This window comes from Lampetra fluviatilis, chromosome 46 (genome assembly GCF_964198595.1).
Source record: "Lampetra fluviatilis chromosome 46, kcLamFluv1.1, whole genome shotgun sequence".
NCBI lineage: Eukaryota > Metazoa > Chordata > Hyperoartia > Petromyzontiformes > Petromyzontidae > Lampetra > Lampetra fluviatilis.
This window is the reverse complement of record NC_136320.1, coordinates 7,401,412-7,417,425: the sequence shown is the minus strand read 5'-3', so window position 1 is coordinate 7,417,425 and position 16,014 is coordinate 7,401,412. Positions and strand designations below refer to the sequence as shown.

The 16,014-nt window shown below is 50.1% G+C and overlaps 1 protein-coding gene across 1 annotated transcript in view; it reads left to right on the top strand.

Annotated features, from left to right (window-relative positions):
• The first annotated feature begins 13,759 nt into the window (after positions 1 to 13,759).
• Positions 13,760 to 16,014, top strand: part of LOC144947732 (glutamate receptor ionotropic, NMDA 3A-like) — an 83,563-nt gene continuing 81,308 nt past the window's right edge. Inside the window, exon 1 of the mRNA XM_078877062.1 lies at positions 13,760 to 14,883. Within this exon, the coding sequence (XP_078733188.1) occupies positions 14,266 to 14,883 (618 nt within the window). The 5' untranslated portion in view covers positions 13,760 to 14,265. The remainder of the gene's footprint in view (positions 14,884 to 16,014) is intronic.

Below are 16,014 nucleotides of genomic sequence, written 5' to 3'. Positions count from 1 at the left end.
TCGTTGGGGCGGTAACACCTCTCGAATGGCACGACAGCAAAAAAAAAAATCCCAAAAGTTAATTATAGTCAATCAGCTGTAGAGGGGGGGAGGTGTGGGGGGACGAAACTGAAAAGAGCTGTCGTGTGGGCCCCTTTGTGCAGGAAAGATCTGCGGCGAAGGATCGATTCCTGAGAAGTGAATTTTACCGTGCAGCGAGTGACCTTGAGAAGGAGGAGAGAGGGTTTTGCTTGGTGCCTTCGCGGTTGCCGGCGGTCGTTAATGTGCAACCCATACGGTTGACCTCGGCTGGGCTCAGTAGACCTTGATGAGATGATTCATAGATGATTACGATGGCGAGTATGGTTCGTATGTTCATGACAATGATCACGGCGATGGGGTTTAACACCCCTGTGGGTGTGGTGTTGGCCACCCACCCCCTCGTGCGCCGTGCCGGCCTTCATATGTGCTCGCTAACAGCACTTGCCCCAATCATATGTTAAGGATATACGGGGGATCTTTGTCTTTGTGTGCAAGGTTTTTTTTTTTATAATTTACAACCTCCTTACGTGTCTTCGTGGAACTTCTTTCGCACCGTGCGTAGCCACCCGTGCCGATCGAAAAACTGCGGGATGAAGGCCTCCGAATGCCGTGTCGGCTGTTGGGGATGTTGGCCATACTTCACCACGCTGGTCAATGCTGCTTTACGAAGGGACTGTGGGGGAGGCGGGGGTGGGTGGGGGGCAGGGAAGCCAGTGCTTGTTCGGATATCACTCAACAAGGATGATAGCTGTGCCGGGGAATCGAACTCAGGTATGGCGGGTTCGCGGTACAGCGCGCTAACTACTGCACAAGAAAATATATAAATAAATCGGTCGTGTTCAGACTGTAGCAATGCTATCCAAAATGTAAAGGTGCAGCACCTGAGATTACTTGCTGTTGGCAGAAGAGCCTCAACTGGATGGCGGGGGGGCTCTAGAATAGCGCTGCGTCTCTAGATTTGGCCAACTCTTCCAGGCTGGACAGACTTCTTGGGAGAGGGGTGGGTACCCACACTTTACCCCCCCCACCGACACGAGACCTGCCGTGTGGTTTGACCCATTTACACCGCTCGGTGGAACAGAGGCGGGCGTGGAGGGGGTGCATTTGAGAAATCTTGCATCGTTGTTTTGCAACGGACAAGCTGCGAGGTTGAACCCGCAACTTTCTGGACTGTAGGGTCCAGTTTTCGAACCCTTAACACACCACGTGACACACGGTGGGTTATTCAGTTTATTATATTATTAATAATAAAGGTGTTTTGGGGTTTAGATCGCGTAAGTATAAATGTGTCGTTAACCCGCCACCACCCGACACAGCCAACCAGTAAGGTGCCAATTCGTTACTGCTTCAGCCCACCGGTGTGTTGTAGAGTTAATCCACAACATTTATAATTTGAGTACTGTGACGTTTCGCTGGTAATCACGTCAACCGGCATCATCGGGCGACTTGTCAGAATTGCGACGAGATCCACCTTGCTTCCGGTCTTATATAGAGCACAAAGATGACGTCATCACGGTGGCCTATTGTTTGTGTGTGGTCATTGATCGCTTGAAGTCAGGCAGAAAGCCCTTTGGGACCCATCCACCTAACCTCCAACAATGCGAAGTTCGACCTCCTACCCACCCCCCCCAATGAAGTTTGTAGAGAGCTGTAAATGGAGTTCAAAAGAACTCACAAACAACGCCACGTTGTGAAAGATCCAACGCAGAAGATCTCTGGGTTTAATCTTTCCACGAAGTTCATGGTTCCACCCTAAACCACATTCACTGCACAAACCATGGCATTAGATGCGGATAACTGATGATGCACAAATGGGAAATGTAAAACTCTCCGGCCGACTGTGATCATTCAGAGCGGACCGTACAACATATAACGACCCAATGCCCCTAGACATCACAGCGAAGATGATCCACTCCGCTGCTACTGACGCGGTTATCTGGCTTGACCACTTGAATATGAAATCCTAGTTGTTGCTCTGCATCTACATCAGCCGTACGAAAGATTAAGATTGATTGCCAAGTCGAGACAATCAACTGGCTACAATTGAGAAGCCGGTTTCATTAAACTTAGTTGCTGATTTCAACTCAGATTCTCAGGGGTGGGGACAGGCGTGTGTATGTATGTATGTTGAACTTCTTTCGCACCGTATATAGCCAAACGTTGCGAATCGGAGGTGAGGGGGGAGGACACCAAATTGAACACAACAATCAGTTCTAAGGAAATGAATTTTCAATCTAGCTTTAAAAGTGCATAGCTCCAGTGGCTTTCTAATATCGGAAGGAAGAGCGTTCCAGACGGATGCAGAAGCGCATCTGTAAGCGCGCGATGTGGTGGCCGTCTTTGTTCGATGGCCAGCTAAATGCTGCTGCTGCGACGATGACCGGAGTTCGCGCGATGGATTATTGTCCTTGACGAGATCGGCAAGGTATTGTGGTTCATTTGTGGCAAGCACTTTGTGTGTGTAACGGGTGCGACACATTATAATGTATTCGTTCAGTGACAAGATGGTGGGGGGGGGGGGTGGAAAATTCGAAACTCGCCGCATTGTTTCAGCAGCCGCGCCGGGAGAGATGGAAGCGAACCAACGACTCGATGGCAAGTCCCTTGCGTGACTCCCATTTACCCCATGGCAGCATCCTCGTGTTGCAGAAGTAACAGATGGGACAACGTGCCCGCCCGACGTACGTATACGCGTCGGTGCATTGTCGAGACGCAAGGACATTGCCTTCCAAAGCAGCGCACAATTGTGCCATTACGAATTTGCTCCGATGCCAGCCAAATGCCCCCACGAGTCGCACAGGATACATTGCCGCCCGAGACATTTACATGCCCAGCACCAGCGGGGTGTGAACAGCCGTGCGTGTGTCGACTTGCAAGCACGTGTTTATTGTTGTTGTCGGTTGTTGTTGCTTTTGTTGTCGTTGCTATTGCTTCGCTCATTCAAACGTTGCCCGAGTGTTTTGTCAGAGACTCGGGATCGTCCACCACCCACCGTCGTCGTGAACACCGCGCGCGCGTGCCCGCCTCTGCATCTTCCACAAAGCTGAGTCATCATGGGACCTCCCTTGCCAGTATCAAAAGATAAGAGGAGGTTTTACCCTTTCTGGCAATAAAACAGTTTGTGTTAAGATGTTAAAACACCAAGCAGAAGCCTTCTGCAAGGACTCATGTCACTGCATTAACCACATTTGCTTGCGGTGAACATGCATAAAAAAAAAACATGCTGTGGAATTTTTTTTTTGCATGAATGCAGACATGATTCCTTGAAAAAGGTTTCAGTTTGGTGCTTTAGCATCTTAACACAAACTGTTATATAGCTAGACAGGGGAAAACCTATTCTTATATTTTGAAACTAGCAAGGGAGGTCCCATGATGTAGCTGATCACCGCGAGCTCTCAATGCCCTGAGAGTGGCATTGTCTTTGTGCTGTTCGCCTTTTGGCGTCCTCTGGTATAACACCGTTTGAGACTAGGATCTAAAGAAATCTGTCTCTGGTGTGGACCAATCGGTTTCAACGACAATGCATCCATCATATACTGTACTGCCAGAGCATGTTTTTTGTTGTTTGCGTGTTCACCACAGGTATGTGTGGTTAATGCAGACATGATATCTTGCAAAAGGTTCATGTTTGGTGTTTTAGCATCTTGAACACGAACTGTTTTATTGCCAGAGAGGGTTACGAAAATCTATTCCTAAACGCCGAGTCAGCTCACGTCGTAAAGATTGCATGAGCCCCCTACCGGTCTGACTTTACCATTACGTTGCAGCTGGGGATGGGGGTGGGGTGTTGTCAGCGTCGTTATTATTAACACTGCCAAAATGCGTGGCGTATGCCACGGGAAAGCGGGAGAGTCAGTCAAGGACAGCATTTCAGGTCGCCCCTCGCTTTACGAGGGGTTTGGGTCTCTGCGCGATTTCGCGTGCCGTGTCCGGCGAAGCCTGTTGACACCCACGCAGTCGTCGCTGTTTGCCGCTTGAAATCACTCGGCATGCGGCGACTGTGCGGTCGCACGTGGGGACAACATTGTGTGTACTGTGTAGACTGTGTGTACTGCGTGTACTGTGTGTACTGTATGTACTGTGTGCGCTACTCGGCAGTGCCGGAGTGCAGGCCACGTGGGGCGTAGCCACCGCCGCCATGACAGAGCATTCAGAGGAGGAGCTGTGTGTGAAGAGACGTCAGACGAGGAGGGGTGGGCTCCCTCCGACAGTCGGAAGGAGCTATGATGCACTTCCCAATCAGCGAGTGTGCAAAGCCGTGTCTTTAGAGGCCGTCCATAAATGACGTCACGCGATTTTGGACGATTTTTGACGCCCCCCCCCCCCTTCGTCACACGGCGTCACAAAAGTCAGATCCCCCCCCTCAAAGATGACGTCACAATGCTCTGCCCCCCCCCCCCCCCAAAATATAAAACACGCTTCAAATCGCTTTAAACTATTGTCATTGTAGTGCTTATTTAATGTGACGCTGCACTAATGTTGTAGGAGAAAACATTGATTTAAAAGTCTATTTAATTAAGTGGAACCTCTTCTTGGTTCTTTCGGTAAAGTCACGTAGAAGGGAAGTAATAAAATAATAAAAATAAAACATAATAAAATAATTCTCACGACGTTTCGGCTACAACGCAAGCAACCGTCTTCAGGTGAAGAATGAGACACTACCAAGCTAGGAGCTTATATATAAGCTGGGTTGGAGGTGGAAGAGCGCCTTAACAAAAAGAATGTGCATATGAAGAGGAATTTAGCATATTCATGGGAAATGCGTAGGAGGTGGGCGGGGGGGTTTCAAAGTCATATTATGCCCATGCATTATGCAGGATCAGCAGCACCAAGGGGGGGGTGCAGGGAGTAGCATTAACAAAGGAAAGGAATGTTAATGATATGTAGCTGCAGTTACTAAACAACCACGTAGAAAACTAAAGTATAAACTACATAAAAAACTAAAGTATAAACTGCATAACACCATCAGTATACTTACTATACTCTACAATAAGCTGAGTTACTAACAGCAAGTAATACATTTACAATTCTACGTCGTAAAAATTATATAATATGCTTCCATCTAAACTATATTCTCTTACATCACACGAGCATATACCGTACTATATACTGCCATAGATAAACCCAACATTAAATTATATACTGTATTGCTATAAACCACCTTATACATTTTAATAAAACACTATGTATTATTTTACCCACCCTAATGTGTATCGAAATGGTTTATCACGTCCTTCCAATGATTGCTAAGCCAGAATCCATCTTCTCGGTTAAAATTGTCTCTGTGTTTGTATATGTGGATCGCCTCATGAACGAATCTCTCATGATAGCCAGATGGCTTGTAGAGAACCTCTGTCTTGGAGAAGTCAATGTCATATGAGCCCACTGAGTTGTAACAGTGATCTGCCACGGCTGAGGTGTTTGTCCTACCGTGTTTCAGGTCAGCTTTATGTTCACGGATGCGGTCCGAGACATGTCGTTTGGTTTCCCCAATGTAACTGCTACCACAGAGGCAACTTAGTTTGTAGACGCCAGGGTACTGTATGTCTGGAACCACATCTTTTACAGACGGTACCAGATCACGGATTTTACGTACTGTGTTGAATCGGACCTGGATCTTGTGTTTAATCAGGATTTTGGAGATCTTTTTTGTGACCCCAGCAATGTAGGGTAAGGTGATGGTCTTGAAAGGCTCCTCAACAGGATCCTTCTTGATGGTTGGAGTGATGGCTTTGCGGATTATGTAGTCGTAGTAACCATTAGCCTTAAGAGCTTGGCGTACGTGTTTGAGTTCACTGGAAATGTGTTCATGGTCGGAGATGCATTGGGCTCTATGATATAGAGTCTTGATGAGGGAATTCTTCTGGGATGGATGGTGGTGGGAATCCAGTTTTAGGTAAGCATCCGTATGGGTGGCTTTCCTGTAGACAGAGTGGCTCATTGAACCATCAGGTCTCCTTTTGATTAGGACATCCAAAAAGGGTAGCTTGCCATCTTTTTCGACTTCCATGATGAATCTGATGGCTGGGTGTATGGAATTGATGTGGTCGAGAAATTGGTCTAGAGCAGGCCGGCCATGTGGCCAGATGACAAAAGTGTCATCTACGTACCTCTTCCATAAGGTCGGGCGTAGAGTGGCAGTCTGGATGGCGTCCATCTCAAATTTCTCCATGAAGATGTTGGCTACAACTGGAGATAGGGGGGAGCCCATTGGGGTGCCCTCAGTTTGCTTGTAGAAAGTTTCATTCCAGGTGAAGTATGTATTGGTTAAGCAGTGTCTCACCAGGGGGGGTACCCCAGCATTCAGTCCTTGATGAACCAAGTCTTCAATGATTGCGATGGTGTCAGGTACAGGAACCTTGGTGAATAAGGAAACCACATCAAAACTGACAAGCAGGTCGTCTGGGGACAGGGCAATCCCCTTGATTGTCGATACCAGGTCAGTAGAGTTTAGTACCACAGAGGTGGTTTTTCCAGTGAAAGGCCGTAGGATTTCAGACAAAAAACGAGCCAATTTATAGGTGGGGGAGTTGATAGTAGAGACAATGGGACGAAGAGGTGTATCTTCTTTATGTATCTTTGGCAAGCCGTATAATCTTGGTGGCCTGGCTGCAGAAGGTTTCAACGAGAACTGTTTGGTATGATCAAATAATGCGGTTGAATCAGAAATGATTTTGTTGGTTTTAGTGACGAGGCTGTTGGTGGGGTCTCTTTTTATTTTTGTATAGCTGCCATCGTTGAGTAGTTCTTGAATTTTGTTGTTGTATTCTATTTTGTCCATGATGACAGTGGCATTGCCTTTATCGGCTGAGAGGATGACAATGTCATCCCTCTTTTTTAATTGAGCTAATTCAAAACGCTCATCTTTGCTGATGTTGCTAGCTGGCATCTTAGCGTTTTTGAGGGTTGCAGAGATTTCAGATCTTGCTACGTCTGCATTTAATGTTGGGTTTATCTATGGCAGTATATAGTACGGTATATGCTCGTGTGATGTAAGAGAATATAGTTTAGATGGAAGCATATTATATAATTTTTACGACGTAGAATTGTAATGTATTACTTGCTGTTAGTAACTCAGCTTATTGTAGAGTATAGTAAGTATACTGATGGTGTTATGCAGTTTATACTTTAGTTTTTTATGTAGTTTATACTTTAGTTTTCTACGTGGTTGTTTAGTAACTGCAGCTACATATCATTAACATTCCTTTCCTTTGTTAATGCTACTCCCTGCACCCCCCCCCCCCCCTTGGTGCTGCTGATCCTGCATAATGCATGGGCATAATATGACTTTGAAACCCCCCTGCCCACCTCCTACGCATTTCCCATGAATATGCTAAATTTATGCACATTCTTTTTGTTAAGGCGCTCTTCCACCTCCAACCCAGCTTATATATAAGCTCCTAGCTTGGTAGTGTCTCATTCTTCACCTGAAGACGGCTGCTTGCGTTGTAGCCGAAACGTCGTGAGAATTATTTTAATATGTTTTATTTTTATTATTTTATTACTTCCCTTCTACGTGACTTTACCGAAAGAACCAAGAAGATGAATCCCTGCAGTCACGAAAGCTTTAAATCGAAATTTAAGTGGAACCTGTTGTCTATATTTATTTAAAGTTGCGCATTTTTACGTGACGTCACATTTATAACCCCCCCCCGTCACACATCGTCAGAAATGTCTGACCCCCCCCCCCCCCCAACTAGGTGCGTGACGTCATTTTTTTTGGGTTAACCGTCGAGCAAAGAAGGGCATTGCATCTCGCGCGCTTTCAGATGCGCTTCGGCTGCCATCTGGAACGCTCTTCCTTACGATGTTATTGTAATAAAGGACTCTTTCTCAGTGTCGATCTCCGTTGTCCTTTATTTGGGTTCGTGTAAATCTCGCTCACACGGCGTCCTCGCTCAGGCCCGCGTCTCCTCCGACGATCACTCCACAGCCACACTGCTGCTCCGCTCTGCAGCCACCCTGCAGCCACCCTGCTGCTCCGCTCTGCAGCCACACTGCTGCTCCGCCCTGCAGCCACCCTGCTGCTCCACTCTGCAGCCACACTGCTGCTCCGCTCTGCAGCCTCACTGCTGCTCCGCTCTGCAGCCACACTGCTGCTCCACTCTGCAGCCACCCTGCTGCTTCGCCCTGCAGCCACCCTGCTGCTCCGCTCTGCAGCCTCACTGCTGCTCCGCTCTGCAGCCACACTGCTGCTCCGCTCTGCAGCCACCCTGCTGCTCCGCTCTGCAGCCTCACTGCTGCTCCGCTCTGCAGCCACCCTGCTGCTCCACTCTGCAGCCTCACTACTGCTCCGCTCTGCAGCCACCCTGCTGCTCCGCTCTGCAGCCACACTGCTGCTCCGCTCTGCAGCCACCCTGCTGCTCCGCTCTGCAGCCTCACTGCTGCTCCGCTCTGCAGCCACCCTGCTGCTCCGCTCTGCATCCACACTGCTGCTCCGCTCTGCAGCCACACTGCTGCTCCGCTCTGCAGCCACCCTGCTGCTCCGCTCTGCAGCCTCACTGCTGCTCCGCTCTGCAGCCACCCTGCTGCTCCACTCTGCAGCCTCACTACTGCTCCGCTCTGCAGCCACCCTGCTGCTCCGCTCTGCAGCCACACTGCTGCTCCGCTCTGCAGCCACCCTGCTGCTCCGCTCTGCAGCCTCACTGCTGCTCCGCTCTGCAGCCACCCTGCTGCTCCGCTCTGCAGCCACACTGCTGCTCTGCTCTGCAGCCACACTGCTGCTCCGCTCTGCAGCCACACTGCTGCTCCGCTCTGCAGCCACACTGCTGCTCTGCTCTGCAGCTAGCCTTCCACAGCCCGCTAGCCCTCTGCGCCCTGACACCGATGGCTGACGGTGCCGACGTCTCCCAACACGTGGTGATCGCGCCACCCTCCCAGTACTGCCCAGCGTGGCCTCCTCCCGTTTCAATCCGTCTCAACTCCCCGATCCCCTTCCGGTTCTCTCCCTAAATCCTCTCCCCCACGTGACCCTAACTCCTCCCACTCCTCACGTGACCCAGACTCCGCCCCCCTCAATTCTTGCTCGCATTACATTATGAAGCCACTGGAGCTTTGCACTTTTAAGTAATCTACATTGAAAACAAATTTCTTTAGAACTGCCCTTTGTGTTTAGTTTGTTGTCCTTCCCCCGCACCTCCAATTAGCACGGTTGGATTCGTACGGTGTGAAAGAAGTTATTATTATTACCATCATAAATACTCCATTTGGTTTCATTGACACTGGCTCGTAATTGGCCGATTCTTACAAGTGATATCTGGGGATTCATTTGCAACTGCAATTCAGCAGCAGCCAGCGGAGTTATCAATTTGTCGTCTTGAAAGTGGTGAGACTAATGCACAAAGCTGTGGTATATCAACAATAACACAAACATGTGGGCCAATTAAACTACAGTCGATGTATGGAACATAATTGTACATATATTTATTCCGTTCATGCAAAAAAAAATGTAAAAAAAAAATGTCCCGATGATGCTGCCCTGGAGTGCAATGCTTAGCACACCAGAACCTGCAAAACCAGATATCTATCGGTTTCTATCTCACGACGTGGAAGACGAAACAATGGATCAAGTTTCTAAAATTTCACTCACTCTCTCTCCCTACCCACGTTAACTACCTCGCCTGATTTGCACGAAGTCGTGGGTTCAATTCCGACCGTGGCGCCTGTATATTTGGAGTGTGCACTTCGCTCTCTCGCTCTCTCTCTCCGGCTCCTCTGCTTTATTTCCCCTCCACATTTAGAATCAACGTCACGCGCTTGAGTATCTGTTCACGTGATAAGCCACTTCATTGGGCTACGATGTGTGATGGTGTGTGATGGCCCACCATCTAGATCCCTTCTGTAGGGATGCCTCCAGTGGCGTCAGGGAGCAATTGCAGGGATGCCCCTTTGTTTTACTGAAGTGACAAATTGTTCACAGTTTTGTTAAATCGCTTAATGCGTGTGTGTGTGTGTGTTTACATGTCTGTGCAATGTGCTCCTCATTCATGCATTCATTAAATCAATCATTTGTTATCTGTAACCTTGGATTTGAAATAATCTCAGCAAAATATGCGAAGAATTTGTTTCACGGAACTCAATAGAATAGCCTCGGGCCTAATGGCATTCTCATGTCATCTTAACAAAACTCGACCGTGCCCTTCAGCACGTAGCTTGCTTACCTTCCCTCTATGTTGCACTCATATCGCTTGCATTGCGTTGTTCGTTGTTGTAACTTGCTGAACCCGCCCTGACTATACTTGACATCTGTGGGAGGTAAAGAGCTTCATAGCTCATCGGATTCCTCCAGTCTCAGTAATGATTCTGATCGCTATCGAGTATTTCAAGTTCAAGTTCATTTACTAGGTATAGCCCTGTGAGCCATTCGGCTCTTGAATCGGGTGCAACCGCAACAAACAAAAAACAAAAACATGAACAAGAAAACATCTTAAAGTGAATATGTGACTAAGTGCAAACAGAAAATCCAAGAAGCGGTGCAATTGCCACTTTAGAGCCCAGTCGCCAGACGGACAGAAGGGGGGGGAGGACATCGCCAGTTTTGGAAGCCGGAAAGGGAAATTGGACAGGGGGGAATCCCAATATAATGCATTTTGCCAAGGCACAATTCACCAATGCTACGCCACTGGGGCAGTACAATATGTGGCGTGTATTATTGGGTACAAAATATATGTATAATCATCATTGGGACGCGCTGCTCAATACACAATGACTCCAGCATTGCATGCAGTGGGCATAGCTGTCGAGGCTGCAGGCGATGTGCTACTACGCTTGTGCCCGCTGGCCAGAGGAACCAGCTAAACCCATTAAACTATATAAATGTTTCTACATTTTTACCAGGTAAGGCCCACTGAGCTATGTAACTGTTTTTCTGAAGCGACCTGGCTAAAAATTATAGCTCAGCGGAGTGGCTTGTCACGTGGACAATTTATTGTCGTAGCCAAACACTCTAAGACGCGTGGTGATGTTGATTCTAAATGTGGAGGGGGGAAAAGCAGAGTGACCCGGAGACAAAACCACGCGACCACGGGGAGAGAGAGAGACACGCAAACTCACACATTTTCAGTAGCATTACTCTTTGGTTATTTCGGTAAAGTCTTTCTACGTGACTTTACCGAAAGAACCAAAGAGTAATTCCTGCAGCCACGAAAGCTTCAAATCAAGTTTTATACAGCAGCAGGCGTCAGGATCGGGATCAAATCCACGACCTCCTGTATGCCAGGCGAGGTAGTCGACATCTCGCACAACCGTGGTGCCCATCGTCGGGGATACGGTTCTGGGGGAGAGGCAGACAGGCGTCACACCGCCCCTCCTGTGTTTACATCGCGGTCTGGGATGCGAGTAACCTGATGGACTCATTTCGCTGTTGCCATAACGTTGTTGTTGTTGTTATTTGTGCCTTTTTAGTTTTGTTGCCATTGCTTAATGTCTTTGTTTAATTATGTTTAATTTTGAATGGCAGTAGGGGGGGGGGTCTTCATTTGCTTGGTGGTCGGATTTGGTCCTTGTATCTAATTAATGTGATGTACAGCATTATGGGATGCAATTAGAACGAATGACGCTATATAAAATTTAATTATTGTTGTTAATTCATTCCTAGCACCAGGACCCGTGCCAACCACTCATCCACCCTTACATCACCGTGTCCATGTATTGATCAATGCAGAAAATTGGCGGTATTTTTTGTTTGTTAATAGAATCCCATGTATGCATAGTACATCTCTTTGGGGGTGGAGCGGTGGCGCAGTGGTTATCGCACTGCTTGGCGATAAACTGGCCGTCTAACGTCGATTACCTAGACGTCGGCTGACATGGGTGGGGGGCGATATCTGCCCCATTCCACCAATCCGCTCTTTGACCAGCTTGGTGAAATATGTCCAAGCAGCCCCTCGCGACCACCTCTGCCTTTATCCAGCAGCGGACCGACCCAAAGGCCTGCAAATTGCTAAGACACGCAATACGAAATGGCACGACATAATGATTACATTTAGGGGTTCAGTGTATAGCTCAAAAATCGAATTATAAATATGACAGTATTAACTAGAGAAGGAATATCTTGATGTGTATAAAAGTGAAGCTGTTTGATAAATCTGCTGGTTATTAATGGAATCTGGTATCATGGTATTTAACACTATCCACCTTGAAACAGTCAGCCAGCCTTGGATATCATTTTCTGCTTCAGAACTCATTACAGCGCCATATGACCACGCGCTTAGCAACGCGCGGGGTTCTGTGCCCTGTGTGTGTTACGTGTTTGCGTGTATGTGCGTTACGTGTGTGTGTGTTTGCGTGTATGTGCGTTACGCGTGTGTGTGTGTGTGTGCGGGTATGTGCGGTACGTGTGTGTGCGCGTGTATCTGCGTTGCCTGTATGTATGCGTTAGGAGTGTGTGTATGTGCGTTACGTGTGTGTGCGTTTATGCGCGTTACGAGTGTGTATGCGTAATGAGTGTGTGTGTATGTGCGTTACGTGTGTATGTGTGTATGTGCGTTACGTGTGCGCGCGGGCCACTCACCCTCTCGTGTGCCGTAGCCCGCCTTCACAGGTACTCGCTCGCAGCACTTGCCCCAAACGTATGTTTAGGCTATACGGGGGATCTTTGTCTTTGTTGCGGGGGCGAGCGGTAGCGCTTAGCGCGCTGCGTTACGAACCCTGGCGAGCCGAGTTCGATTCCCGTTCACGGCCAACACCGGTGACGATTATCTGAAACGGTTCCTGCCCCCCCCCAGGTCGACTCAACCTCAAATGAGTACCTGACGCAGAGTGTGTAGACATCGCCACGAGGGAGACCAAGGCGGTCAGGCGTGGCGCTGGCCACCTACCCCCTCGTGTGCCGTGCTGGTCTTCATAGGTGCTCGCTAACAGCGCTTGTTCCTACAGTCTGTTACAGCCTATACTGGAGATTATTGTCTTCGTTTACCACTGCTTGTGCCTCTTCATATTACACCGTGGGGCTGCGTGAGCGTGCCTGTGTGAATGCGTGTCTGGAGTGCGTGTGGCCTGGGTGTTTGTACGTGTGTATATCTGTATGTATGCGCGAGGCAGTGCACTATTTTAACCGGTTCTGGGCCTCCCCTATGTCGTCTCAGCCTTAGACGAGTACCTGGTGCTGTGTGAAAACATCAGCACAATGGGTCGTCAAAGGCGGCCGGGCGTGGTGTTGGCCACCCACCCCCGTCGTGTGCTGTGCCAACCTTCACAGGTGCTCGTTAATCGCGCTTGCCACAAACAGTTTGTTAAGGGCTATACGGGGGATCTTTGTCATTGTGCGGTGTCTGAGCACGCGTGGGTGTCTGAGTGGGTGTGCGTGGGTCCGTGTGGGTGTATGTGTGCGTGCGAGCCAGTGTGAACGTGTGCGTGCGCGCGTGTGTGCGTGTTCTTACGCCTGCGTGCGTATCCGAGTTGAGAGCGTGGTGCTGGCCAACTCACCCCCTCAGTGTGCCGTGGCTACCGGCCTTCATAGCTATTCGCTAACAGCACTTGCCACCAGCCCCCCCCCACCCGCAAATTCTGTTCCGACGATACGGGGCGACCTTCGTGGGATCTTTTGGTGTGCGTGTGCGTGCGTTGCTGTGCCTCCCTCCGTGTGGGCTAGCGGAGACTTGGCGCTGAACGGGGCGTGCAAGAGAGACACGGGGCGGGGAAGAGAAAGAGTGAGAGAGCGAGAGAGCGTGCGAGCGAGAGAGAGAGAGAGAGCGTGCGAGCGTGGAGGGAGGAGAGGCAGGGAGAGAGAGGTGTTGCTAGATGCCCGGGAATCAGTGGCACACACACACTCGCTCGCAGATCGGCAACGCGCGCAGTCAGAGAAGGCTGGGGCGCGGTCCGCAAGTGCCGAGCGCTATTCCGGGTTCGATTGGCGTGTCTGTGCGTCCCTGCTGTTCAATGTAATCGCATAGCCCGGCGACCATTAACGCAGCAACGACGAAGCCGAGCGCAGGTAAAATAAAAAGAAGAGAAGAAGAATCATTGTCACCGCTCCTGCAACAAGAAGCGCGCCGAGAAAGACGAACAGCAGACAACCTGCCCAGATATCGAGGGGACGATGCCTTAATTATGCCGACACCCCGCTGGGAGAATTAAAGATACGTTGGCGTGTGTTTTTTTTAATTAAAACACAACTGTGAGAATTAGAGCCACTGAGGAAGAAGAGAGAGAGAGAGCGAGAGAGGGGGGTACGGAAGGAAGACACGCAAGCCGACTCAAACCGAGTCGGCAACTACGCGTGAGCCGACGCTGGTTTGCCGGGGCATGCAGCTGCCCTGTGGCGCCGCTCCACTCGAGGCGTGCGTAACGGGCGTCGCGCCGGACAGGCGCTGTGGACGAGCGGGCGACCAGCTGGCGGCGAGGATGCGGGAGGGCAGACCTCCACTCTTGCCCTTGCACCTCCTCTCCTGGTCTCTCGTCCTCCTCTGCCTCGCTGCACGTGGACACTCGCACCCGCAGCCCTGCCGCATTCTCAAGCAGATTCGCAGCACCGTCCGCCTCGCAGTGGTGCTGCCCACCTCCTCCTCCGCCACTCTGCCCTCCTCCTCCTCGGCGCATTCCACGCTGCCCTCGCCGGCCACTCAGAGCCGCTCGCTGGACGCCGAGAGGGCCGTTTGGGCGGCCGCAAGCGATATCAACGCGCGGGGCCTCCTGCCGTACAACATCACGCTGGACGTTCAGACGGCCGGCGGGCTGGGCCAGGGTCATGATCCGCAGACGTTGATGCAGGAGCTATGCCACGGCGTGGTGGTGCACGGCGTGGCGGCGGTGCTGGCCTTCACCGAGTCACCGCGGCGGTTTCTGCAGTTGGAGATGATGTCGGCCGCCCTCCAAATCCCCTTCATCAGCATCAGCGACCAGGACTACAGCGCCCTGGCGCAGGTGAGCCGGGCGGTCCCTGTGCTGTCACGTCGTGTGCGGTGTGATGATGGTCCGTGCGACGTTGTCCTTTGCCACCCCATTCGTGCCACGTGTTCATAACAATGCCACATTCCGCATTCCATTGTTTGTACATCATCAGCATCATCATCTTCTTCTTAGTCAATCGTGGTCAATTCACTTCTGGATGAAGGCCTCCTCCGAGCTGTCGACACCTCTCGCGAGCCCCGAATAATCCACACCTGGCACGTGCGCGCGAGCCGATTTCACCGCTCCGTCTACTCGCTGGACGCTTCCATAGGACGCGTTTAATTCATTCCCCGTTAACTCTAGGACGCGTTTCATTCATTCCTCGGCATCCACTCCGCGTCCTTGCCCACGTCTCCCCACTTTTTGTTCATAGTTTGAGCGATTCAATTAACCTCAGCCGGCACGCCACGCTGTTCGTGTGGCGAATACGCATCTCGCTCGCCATGTCGGCTTTGTCTACCCTGCCATGCTGATGTTTACTTCATCGCTACTGCTGCTGCTGCCGTAACAGTAGCGGGTAGTCGTTTTTTTTAGGGGGGGGGTGCTGATGAGATCTTACCGGGTATGACTGGGACCCCGCTCAGATTGTACCCAGCATTGGCGGAGTGCATGGCACATGATTGAATCAGACCTCGTTCGCCAGGCTTGCGAGGCAATGCGTTAAGCAGCACTGTCCCGCTAATAGTCCACCGACACAAAATCTACGGAGTGTATAACGAACACCGACTCAGAGTTGCTGAGCGAGTGACGGAGAGGCTAATGATGGTCTGGACGGGGCCAGAAATCAAATATGCGAGAGAAATGAGAGCGGAGTTTGTGCTCACAGTGAGAGGCGCGTTCGGTTGATTGGTTTCACTCGTAAGGCGGGTTCAGCCTGAAGTTCTACTCTGCTTGGAGGTCTCGTGCTAGACATTTACACAAATAGCCTTCCACCCCCAGCAACAGCGAGCCCATTGTTTTTTTTGTCGCTGTGGTGTGTGAGGCTAAATCTGAGAGAGAGAAAGAGAGCGGGTGAAACGCCGCTAGTAACTGGTTACTCGTGTAGATAATAATTATAATGTTTCACGACTGGTTTGTCAATCCACTGCTGCATTGAATGCCTCC